Source organism: Balaenoptera musculus, chromosome 10, assembly GCF_009873245.2.
Source record: "Balaenoptera musculus isolate JJ_BM4_2016_0621 chromosome 10, mBalMus1.pri.v3, whole genome shotgun sequence".
Classification (NCBI taxonomy): domain Eukaryota; kingdom Metazoa; phylum Chordata; class Mammalia; order Artiodactyla; family Balaenopteridae; genus Balaenoptera; species Balaenoptera musculus.
In genome coordinates this window covers 29,342,453-29,355,020 of record NC_045794.1, presented here as the reverse complement: position 1 = coordinate 29,355,020, position 12,568 = coordinate 29,342,453, and the positions used below count along the sequence as shown (strand labels likewise).

The 12,568-nt window shown below is 32.5% G+C and overlaps 1 protein-coding gene across 3 annotated transcripts in view; it reads left to right on the top strand.

Annotated features, from left to right (window-relative positions):
- CPNE8 (copine 8) overlaps positions 1 to 12,568 on the top strand; it is a 318,962-nt gene that overhangs the window by 168,855 nt on the left and 137,539 nt on the right. For all 3 annotated transcript variants that reach the window (XM_036867581.1, XM_036867580.1, XM_036867582.1), the window contains 2 exons: positions 1,723 to 1,786; positions 9,925 to 10,028. In XM_036867581.1, coding sequence (XP_036723476.1) covers positions 1,723 to 1,786; positions 9,925 to 10,028 — 168 coding nt within the window. The remainder of the gene's footprint in view (positions 1 to 1,722; positions 1,787 to 9,924; positions 10,029 to 12,568) is intronic.

The following is a 12,568-nucleotide window of genomic DNA, read 5'->3' as shown; positions in this document are numbered from 1 at the left end:
AGGGTTTACCTCTGTCTTTCTGGCTTTCCATCTTCAGTTTCTAATTGGTCCTTACTTTTCTTTCCAGGTTATCAGAGCATTTATAAATACTTTTTGCAAATTTTCAGCATTTTAAATTATTTTCAGTTGGATGCTCAGTCAGGGTGTTTTAGATTGCCATAATGCTGAGAGTGGAAATCTTGTGATTCACAAATAGGAAAAAAGAAGAAAAAAGTACAGCTGGATTAGAAAAATTAACTGATTACTGACAATGGAGGGGTGCTAAAAATGATGTGTGTATTTTCTTCAAATGACAGTTATTATCTGCATTGCCACCTGCAGTTGATGCATGTGCAAGTTCTCCCAACACAACCAGTACTGGAGAGCATCATCTCTTTCAATGACTGATAACTTAATACATGTAAAATTGCACCCCACTGTTATTTCAGTAAGAATCTTCATTTTTATTGTGACCAGTCTACTAAATGCTTATCCACTTATTAAATTTTGTCTTGCATAAAAAAAAAAAGATGTGTTTAATATTCTATGAAAAGACATGCAAAGATAAATTAATTGATCTCTTAGTCATAAAGACCTGGAGAAAATGTCACATACAAACTGGCATAGATTATTGGAGTTGAATCATATTCTTGAGGATCAAAACACTTGTTTGGCTCTAATTCCACAATTTGTAGTTCCTAGGAAAAACAGAAGAGTCTGAGTTATGATTAGTGATAGGACAAAAGAAGCATGAAGTATACCTTTAGAGCATTAGGATTACTCTTTGGAAGATTCTCCTGGACTTGTCTCTGTATTCCCTCAGGTAAAGCAGGAAACCATGCACGTACCTTGCATTATCCTAGTGCACTTTGCTCTTGGTGTCAGCTGGAAGCTATATGAGCATAAATATTCCATAGACGTTTAGAAAGAAAATTGGGTGGAAGTTTTGCTTTGCTTAATTTTGCTTATGTATTATATGTTTTCCTGATATATTGAGTGCCTGTTATGTATAGATATTTAAATCTGTCGGTTTACAAGAGGTTTATAATATGAATTTTTCTCTTATAGAGTTTATAATCGACTTGGGGAAAGAAGGGTAAAAAATATGTGCTTGTAACAATTTAGCAATAATTAAATGCTAAACCTGTGGTACTGACTTTAAGTGCAATAGGAGCACAGAGAAGGCCAAGTTTTGTGTGAGGTTGACTGGGATAAGGTTTCCTGGAACAAGTAAAACTTCCTCTGGGGATGTAGAAATTTTGAGGCAGAATAGGGAAAAGTTTAACACACTATGGTATGCCAGGGTGTGGGAATTGGCACAGAGCAAAAATAAGGGCAAATAAATAACCATGTTGATGAAAGAAGAAAGAAATATTGAAAACCAAGATTAGGAATACGTTTTAATCACATAATAGAAATCTTAGAAGTCATGGGAGACTATTTCATATTATAGATACTACATTATATTATATTAATTATATATGATAGTGTGAAGCTATTGAAGATTCTTGGGCAAAGGACTGACATGTTGAAAGTGCTCAAAGTTTAGCTTTATCAATAAATGTGGATCTATAGGATAAACTCAAATTTGAAACTAGGAATATATTTTGTTAGAGCCCACCTATTAGTAGTATGCTTTTTGTTTGGTTATATAAAAATAAAATATATATTTAATATTCATTTATATTATATACTATTAATATAAAATATCATTGTATTTAAGTATGCTTTTTGTTGTTTTAGAGGAATTCCAGGGAAGAAATGTGGTACAATCATCCTTACAGCAGAGGAATTAAACTGTTGCAGAGTAAGTAAATATTTCTTTGGATGAAAAAGTATTTCCAATACTTCCTTGAAATGATATTTCTCAAACTATACTTAAATGATTTTTCTTGAGTAGTTTTAGCAAAAAATAATTAAAACTACATTATATAATTCTAAATTCATAAAATATCATTTTAGATACTTAGTACTTTAACCAGAGAGACTACATTCTATAGTCCAAATAGGATAATCAGTTATTTTAAGTCTTTTTAATGAATAGAAATTATTAAAATAAAACCTAATGGTAATATCATTTGGGGGGGCATTAATATAAGGAATTGTCAATTGTATCAACCAATTCAGTTCTTGCAAAAATTTGAAGATTTTATGTGTGATACTGAAGGAATATGTCTAGTCATTTGACTGTAACCATTTTGCATAACATACTTGTTTTTCTGTATTTATAATTGAATTAATTCAATATTCATATATGGTCTCATGTTTTCTTAGCTTGGGAAGCCCACATTTGTAGAAATAACCAGCTACCACTCCAACTAAGAGTATAATGACATAGAGTGCATATTCATTAATCTTAGAAAACTGCTATTTTTAGTTGTGATTTGCTGATCTAGTCTTCTTTCATACTTCTCGTCTCTGAATTTGTATATGTATATGGTAATCTGTGTTTGTATAATGAGGGAGGAAAGAGAAAAAGAAATTCAAGGTCAATAAGATGCATGTTCTTTATTGTGACATTAACATGCTATTTTGTCAAAGTCTTGATATTAAGAATATTTTGTATGAATATGCTAATGAAGAAATTATTATGAGTTCTAATTCAAAATAGAACCAAGATATCAAGGTCATAGATTGAGTATTGCCAGGCTGCATCTTAAACATCTTCTGCTTTCAATTCTGTTGTTTTGCCTGGAGGAACAAGAAAATTATAAAGCCTCCATGCAAATGAAGTAGAATATGTTACTTAGTGATTCAGAGGCATTTTCACCATTCTTTATACTAATAAAGCTTTAAAAACATCTGGAATTATCTTTTAATATTACTTATTAATAATATTAATATTATTTACATATTTCCCACACTTAGAAATTATAGATCTAATATTTTTAAATTGTTTAGAATCTTGATCTAACTTCTCTTATGTATCCTACGTTCTGATTCTTAGCTACGGACACTGATAATCAGCATCATTAAAATAATCATTGAAATAATATTATTATGCTAGTATAGTAGAAGAAACAAGTGTGTTCAAAGCAATGACCATAGTTAACTTCATACAATGCCTTTTAAATGTGCATTTTATGGTACTTTAAAAATATCAGGCATTATCACTTAGAATTTGGAATGAAGTAATTTTATTTCAATTTGACATTATACAAATTGACACTTATTTTCTTGAAAACACATTACCATTTGTTAGCTTGAGCATAAACTTTGGAATCAGGACGCCTAAATTTCAGTATTATCTCTTCCACTATTCAGCTGAGTGAAATTTTTTGGAGCTTTAATTTCTACATTTGTCAACAGCTAAAAGTCTTTATACAGACATACCTCATTTTATTGTGCTTCACATATATTGCATTTTTTACAAATTGAAGGCCTGTGGCAGCCCTCTGGTGAACAAGCCTATCAGCACCATTTTTCCAACAGCATTGCTCACTTCTAGTCTCTGTGTCACATTTTGCTAATTTTTGTACACTATCAAATTTTTTCATTATTATTACATTTGTTATGGTGATCTGTGATCAGTGATCTCTGATGTTACTATTGCAGTTGTTTTTGGGCACCACAAAATTAATAAATATGTGTGTGCTGACTGTTCCACCAACTGGCCATTCCCCTGTCTCTTTCCCTCTGCTCAGGCTTCCTTATTCTCTGAAACGCAACAATATAGAAATTAGGCCAATTAATATCTCTATAATGCCCTCTAAGCATTTAAGTGAAAGGAAGATTCACACATCTCTCACTTTAAATCAAAAGCTAGAAACGATTAAACTTACTGAGAAAGGCATGTTGAAAGCCAAGCTGAGATAGGCTGAAAGCTAGGCCTCTTGGGCCAAACAGTTAGTCAAGGTTGTGAAGGCAAAAGAAAAGTTCTTGAAGAAAATTTCACATTCTACTCCAGTGGGCACACATATGATAAGAAAGCAAAACATCCTTATTGCTGATATGAAGAAAGATGTAGTGGTCTGGATAGAAGAACAAACCAGCCACAACATTCCCTTAAGCCAAAGCCTAATCCAGAGGAGGGCCCTAGCTCTCTTAAATCCTATGAAGGCTAAGAGAGGTGAGGAAGCTGCAGAAGAAAAGTTCAAAGCTAGCAGAGGTTGGTTCATGAGGTTTAAGGAAAGAAACTCTGTCCATAACATAAAAGTAGTACAAGTGAATCAGCACGTGCTTATATAGAGAGAAGTTGCAGCAAGTTATACAGATGTGCTAACTAAGATAATTAGTGAAGGTCACTGCACTAAATAACAGGTTTTCAATGTAGATGAAATAGCCTTATATTGGAAGGAGATGCAATCTAGGACTTTCATAGCTAGAGAGGAGAAATCAGAGCCTTGCTTCAAAGTTTCAAAGGGCAGGCAGACTCTCTTGTCTTGCACCTAGTGACTTTAAGGTGAAGCCAATGTTGATTTACCATTTAGAAGATCCTTGGGCCGCTAAGAATTATGCTAAATTTGCTCTGCCTGTGCTGTATAAATGGAACGACAAAGCCTGGATGACATCACATGTTTACAACATGGTTTGCTGAATATTTTAAGCCCACTGGTGAGACCTACTGCTCAGAAAAAAATGATTCCTTTCAAAATATTACTACAAATCTACAGTAATCAAGACTGTATGGTACTGGCACAATAACAGAAATATAGATCAATGGTACAGGATAGAAAACCCAGAGATAAACCCACGCACATATGGTCACCTAATTTATGACAAAGGAGGCAAGAACATACAATGGAGAAAAGACAGCCTCTTTAATAAGCAGTGCTGGGAAAAGTGGACAGCTACATGTAAAAGAATGAAATTAGAACACTACCTAACAGTATACACAAAAATAAACTCGAAATGGATTAAAGACCTAAATGTAGGACCGGACACTATAAAACACTTAGAGGAAAATCACTCTTTGACATAAACCACAGCGAGATCTTTTTTGACCCACCTCCTAGAGTAATGAAAATAAAAATAAAAAACAAAGGGGACCTAATTAAACTTAAAAGCTTTTGCACAGAAAAGTAAACCATAAACTAGACGAAAAGGCAACCCTCAGAGTGGGAGAAAATATTTGCAAACAAAGCAACAGACAAAGGATTAATCTCCAAAATATACAAACAGATTGTGGAGCTCAATATCAAAAAAAACAAACAACCCAATTAAAAATTAGGTGGAAGACCTAAATAGACATTTCACCAAAGAAGACATACAGATGGCCAAGAGGAACATGAAAAGATGCTCATCACTAATTATTAGAGAAATGCAAATCAAAACTACAATGAGGTATTACCTCACACCGGTCAGAATGGCCATCATCAAAAAATCTAGAAGCAATAAATGCTGGAGAGGGTGTGGAGAAAAGCGAACCCTCTTACACTGTTGGTGAGAATGTAAATTGATACAGCCACTATGGAGAACAGTATGGAGGTTCCTTAAAAAAACTAAAAATAGAACTACCATATGACCCAGCAATCCCACTACTGGGCATATACTCTGAGAAAACCATAATTCAAATAGAGACATCTACCCCAGTGTTCACTGCAACACTATTTACAATAGCCAGGTCATGGAAACAACCTAAATGTCCAACAACAGATGAATGGGTAAAGAAGATGTGGCACATATATACAATGGAATATTACTCAGCCATAAAAAAGAACGAAATCAGGTCATTTGTAGAGACATAGATGGAACTAGAGTCTGTCATACAGAGTGAAGTAAGCCAGAAAAAAACCCAAATATCGTATATTAATACATATATGTGGAAACTAGAAAAATGGTACAGATGAACCTATTTGCAGGGCAGGAACAGAGACATAGATGTAGAAAACAGACATGTGGACATGGGGGGAAGGGGAGGATGGGACGAATTGGGAGACTAGGATTGACATACATGGACTACCATGTGTAAAATAGATAGCTAGTGAGAACATGCTGTAAAGCACAGGAAGCTCAGCTCGGTGTTCTGTGACGACCTAGATGGGTGGGATGGGGGTGGGGGGTGGGAGGGAGGTCCAAGAGGGACGGGATATAGGTATACATATAGTTGATTCACTTTATTGTACAGCAGAAACTAACACCACATTGCAAAGCAATTATACTCCAATACAAAAATAAGTTAAAAAAACAAAACAAAACAAAAACCAAAATATTATTGCTCATTGACAATGCACCTGGTCACACAAGAGCTCTGATGGAGATGTACGAGATTGATGTTGCTTTCATGCTTGCTAACACAACACTCATTCTGCAACCCGAGGCTCAAGGAGTAAATTCGACTTTCAAGTCTTGTTACTTAAGAAAGAATACATTTCCTAAAGCCACAGCTGCCACAGATAGTGATTCCTCTGATGGATCTGGGCAATGAATTGAAAACCTTCTGGAAAGGATTCATCATTCTAGATGACATTAAAAACATTCGTGGGGAGAAGCCCAAATATCGACATTAACAGGAGTTTGGAAGAAGTTGATTCCAACCCTCACAGATGAATGACTTTGAGGGGTTTAAGACTCCAGTGGAGGAAGTAACTGCTGATGTTGTGGAAATGGCAAGAGAATTAGAATAGGAAGTGGAGCCTGAAGATTTGACTGAATTGCTGCAATCTCATGATAAGACTTAAACGGATGACAGGTTGCATCTTATGGATGAGCAATGAAAGTGGTTTCTTGAGATGGAATCTACTGGTGAAGATGTTGTGAAGATTGTTGAAAGGACAACAAAGGATTTAGAGTATTACATAAGCTTAGTTGACAAAGCCACAACAGGGTTTGAGTGGGTCGACTCTGATTTTGAAAGAAGTTCTAACTACGGGTAAAATCCTATCAAACAGCATTGCATGCTACAGAGAAATCAATCCTGAAAGGACAAGTCAATTGATGGGCCAAGTTTCATTGTTGTCTTATTTTAAGAAATCGCTACAGCCACCCCAAACTTCAACAACCACCACCCTGATCAGTCAGCAGTCATCAACATCGAGGCAAGACTCTCCACCAATAAAAAGATTGTGACTCACTGAAGGCTCAAATGATAGCATTTTTAGCAATTGAGCATTCTTAAATTAAGGTATGTACATTGCTTTCTTAGACATAATGCTATTGCACACTTCATAGACAACAGTATTACCTCCTCCAGATGGTTACTTTGCAGAATTAAAAATGGGCCATATTTGAGAAATGTGTAAATTATAAATTTACACAAATGTTTATTTTCAGTGTGGTAATCCTAATTATCTCAACCATAGTTTATTTCAAATGCAACTTTTGTGATATATCTTGTCAAATTCTAGAGTAAGAATTAAAGTAATTTTGAAGTCATATTGGAAATGTTTCTTCACTCAGTATTTTTAAGGTAGCTTGAAATTGTCCACAAATAATATTTTTCATTCTGATTGATTGATTCAAAAATATTCACAAAATGTATAACGTGCTAGTCCCTGGAAAGGAAGCTTGGAATACAATGGCAAGAAAATACAACAACAAGCAACCCTTGTCCTTTTCCCTAATAAACATGTAGTTTGTGGAAACGATGGACATTAATCAGATGACTGTATAGGTAAATATTTCATGATGTGTTCTAAGTGATAAATATGAGAGAGTACCATGGAGAATCATAATTTATACTGGGTGGAGGTAACTTCGGGACTCTTTGAGAAAATTACATTTTAGCTTAGACCCAGGTAATGGTTTGTCAGCCAAAGGGTAAGATTTGGAGTACACAGCTTGTATAGGGCCCAAAGAGGGAAAGAGTGTGTCTGGTGTGTGTTAGTTAGCAAGGGGATGGGAGTTGGGGAATGATTGAGATAAAACTTTGCCAGATAAAGGTGGAAAAGGCTGCTCAGAGTTTGTTTGCTGTTGGGCTTTTGTAGACAATGTTAAAGATTCTGTGTTTATTCTAAATGCAAGGGAAAGCCTTGAATAATTTTAAGTTATGAACAAAATTAATTTCTTTGATGTTTTAAGTCCATTACTCTCTCTGCTGAATGGAGAATCAATTGGATAGGTCCATGAAGGTGGATCTATGGATTGGATAAGTGGAAGAGGGAGAAAGGAATAAATGCCAATGTGCATGTCCAGGTGAGAGAAGAGGTTGGCTTGGACTAAGGTGGTGCCTGTGTAGCTGGATTGAAGATTTGAAAATTTTTTTAGAGATAGAATTATGCAACTTGATGATGGATTGAATAAAAGGTCAGGAAAGGGAAGAGTCAAGGACAACTTCCTTGAGCACTTTGGGTGGATGATGAGTCACTCATGAGTTGGGAAAAATTACTGGAGAAGCAAGTTTGATTTGAACTTGTTAGAAATGCCTTTGAACATTTAAGTGGATTTCTTCAATAGGAAGTTTGTTACTCTGGTGTGGAGTATTAAAGAAAGGTCTTAAAATTCTCTCAGGGTGGCATTAAGCATAAGAGTTAAAAAAAAAGACTGTAATGATGCTTGTATATTTCTAGAAGTAGTAAATGCTTGTTTTTTCGCCAGAAATTAGACTTGTTTTGTGCTTGATATGGGTGGAATCTCTCCTAAGTTATTAACTTGAGTAATTACAAAAAATATTTTCCCCAAGTTTATATCATTTGGTGCATTGAAAGAAATTTTTTCTGTTGAGTCAGTTATTCATTTTGCAAGCCTTATGAAATATAATTTGAAAAACTACAATTTGGTATTACATTTACCAGTGATCATATGAAAAATCATGTTTTAATAATATTTAGTCTCTTTGAAGTTTTAGTCAGCATTTATTTGAAATATACACATTTCAGGATTCTACTAAGTATTTTAAGTACATCAGAATGTTTTTTGGTAATTTGTGTTTTGTTTTAGGTGCTTTGGAAAAATGTCTTAAAGGAGTGATTTATTTCTGTGGCAAGAACAATAAAAAAAAATTTGTACTTAAAAAAAAAAAAAAGAACAATGTCTTTGTCCCATGTTCTTGGAAAACCACTTTCTCCTAAGGGTATTTTAATATATGTGAAGATACTTAATAAGTATCTCTGCAAAATGCAGTGGTGAATTAACGTTTTCACCAAGTAGTATTTAAAACTGTGACTTCTTGATTTAATGTGAATTACTTTGACCCTCCACCCGCTTCAAAAATTGTTAGCATCTCCTTTCAGTTAAAAAACCAAACAAATCTAAAATACTGATTTTAATTTTTAAATTACTATATAATTTATACCCTTTAAATATTGCTTATCATCATTGAATAATGTTTAACTTCCTTGATTTATGATACCTCATCTTGTTTACCTTTAAGCTAAATCATGTAAGTTATGAGTGCTTGAGTCTATAAATTGATAAAAATGATTGGTTTGACAAAATAATTAATATACAAATAAGTGATTTAAGTTACAGGTGAAAATGAAAGTGCTTTACTTTACTTCAAGCCCTATATAATATGTTATTTTGAAATGTAGCTATTTAGAAATTGTGGTCCACTTTTATATAATTAAGAAGGAACCTTTTTTCCCCTTTAGATAGCAAACTGTGTTGTCAGTCTGGATCTGTCTTTTGCTTCATCTAATCATCTAATGAATCTCAACATCTAATACATTGTAGATACGTAGTAGATGCTTAGTAAATATTTCCTTAGGAAATTAAAAAAAAATTTCTAAAAATGTACACCTGAATAACTGAAGATACAAATAGAGATCTTGTATTATAATATTGGGTACATAGAATTATCCAGTTTAATATCACTTTTCTGGGGCAGGAAATGTTGAAGTGTTTTAATAAGTAATAGTTCTGTGACTAGAACAAAAACTTCCAGGAGTCAATTTTTTAGTCTTATAGTCCTTTAAAAACAATTTTATGTTGTTTGGAATTCTCCCACATTTGGCCATTTGTATTAAAATGGAAAAATTTGTTTTCTTGTCAAGTCTTGCTTGTGATCTGCAGTTTCTAGTTATTTTTAACCCAGGTTTTGAGCTGTTTTATTAATTTTGTTTGTAGGATGCTGTTCTGATGCAATTTTGTGCGAACAAACTGGACAAGAAGGACTTATTTGGAAAATCAGATCCTTTTCTTGTATTTTATCGAAGTAATGAAGATGGCAGGTAGATTTATCTTTTATGAATTTTAAGGCTATTATAAGTATGACTTCAAATTATCACTTTTTCTCAGATATTCATATTAAATAGATAAACAGTAAAATATTTTGGTATTCAAAAAATTGATTTGGTTTTTTATTCTCAATAATAATGTGTAACTTTATAGGCATTTTATATGTTTTGTTTGATATTTATAATGAATGATTTTCAGCTTCATAGAAACATTTCCTCTTTACTTTTCCTAAAATTATATTATTGCCTTAATAGAATGGAAGATTTATATGTTTGTGGAAATCTAAAATTATGAAACTAAAGTATTTTGTTATAGAATTGAACCCTTAAGCCAATTTCTTGGAGAAGGATATGGAGTTTAGGGGCTGCTTTTTATACTACAGGGTTTTTTCAATGATATCTAACATTCAGGAAAATTTTTCATTACCCTCTAGTAATTTGAATATTTTACTAGTTACGATTAGACTGGTTTCTATGTGATTTGAAAATGTATTATAGAGTTATAGTTTATTTTAATTTTTTATTGAAGTATAGTTGATATACAATATTATATGAGTTACAGGTGTACAATATAGTGATTCACAATTTTTAAAGATTGCATTTCATTTATAATTATTTTACAATATTGGCTATATTCCCTGCATTGTACTATATCCTTGTAGCTTATTTTATACAAAATAGTTTGTACCTCTTATTCCCCTACCCCAACATTGCTCCTCCTCTCTCCCCTTTCATCACTGGTAACCACTAGTTTGTTCTCTATATCCATGAGTCTGCTTCTTTTTTGTTATATTCACTAGCTTGTTGTATTTTTTAGATTCCACATATAAGTAATATCATACAGTATATGTCTTTCTCTGTCTGACTTATTTCACTTAGCATAGTATCCTCTAAGTCCATCCATGTTACTGCAAATGACAAAGTTTTCATTATTTTTTTATGGCTGAGTAGTATTCCATTGTACAGAGTATAATTTAATACATATGACTCTACCATGAAATACATTTTATTGTTATCTTCTATGATTCTTATTGTATTGTCAGTAGTAATGAAAAAGTTTAGTGGTTAAATTTATGAGCTAAATAAGGTCCTGCTGCATAGGTGTAAACCGTGATCCCACTACTTAATAGCTATGGGACCATAGGCAAGTTTTTAAACTCATATGACACTCAGTTTCCTCATCTGTAAAATGGGCTATGATCATAGTTATCTCCCAGGGCTGTTGAGAGTATTAAATGAGTTACTACACAAAAATCATTTAGAAGCTTCCCTAACATAAGAATTATGTTAGCTGTTATTATTATTATTTTTATCTTATGGTATAATGTTTCCTCCTCTGTTTTCCTCAACTGTGCATAATAAAATATTAGCTAAAGAGAAAATGTCATTTGGAGATTAAAATGAGGGGAATAGAATGTAAAAAAAAAATGTAACCTGCTACACTTATAAATGAAATTATACAACATGTTAATGTTATGTAATAAGTATAAAATGGTACATAAAAATAGAAAGTTTGCTATTTAAAGTGATTATACTGAGCAATATAAAATGAAGCTTTACATAGTGTACGATTTTTGCTGATGCAGCTACTGGGCAACTGTTGGTTATTTTTGTTATGGTATCATATCGTTGGATTTTGCATGCTTCTTTTCTATTTTGGTGGTAAAAATGTTAGAGTAGCATTTGTATCTGAACACTAATTTACCCATGTGAAAAATATTGGACAGTGGAGAAAATAAGCATACTTTCCAGTCATTTCACAGTTAGGAAAAAAACTAGAGAATTGTTCAAATTTTCTTGAATTAAAAAGTTCTTATGTTTCCTCCTGTTTGAATGACTTATTTCCTGAATTTTCTATTTTATTCTTATTAGTTTTCTTAGAAATATTTGTTGTACAATTATAGAATTTCAGTCTATCATACATTTAATGCTACTGGTAAGAGATATATTACAAAATTTATTATGCTTATAAAGATGGTATTAACTTGATTAAATAAAATATAAATATTGAGTGCAACTAATCCAAAAATCTCAAATCATTTAAAAATAACTATTGCTAAAATTTTATGAATCTCAATTCAGAAAACTTTCCACTTGCATTACACACAAAAAATAGTTCGCCAGCTAGATCCAAATATATATATTAGGGCATATGTATTAATGTATTAATATACATATGTTTTGTTCTGATGAGTTTTGAATGAATAAAAATGCTTTTACTCCTCACTTTTTATGTGTGTCTTTGTAACTGCAAAGACTTTATCTTCATTTTTAACATGTATTTGAACATGGAGCTACTTCACAAATTGATTGTTGCCTAGTGTTTGAGGCTCATATTATAAGAAAGAGTAAAACTTAATTTCAACTGTAAGCATTAATGAAAATCCATAATAATATATGATTATAAATTCTTATTTTCTTGCTTTCACATTATTTAGTAATTTGACCTGTATTCATAATTAGGTAATAATTTTCCTTTGGAATAACTGTTTTTTGGTAATTGGCTTCATTTAAAGTATTTTAACACAGGTTAT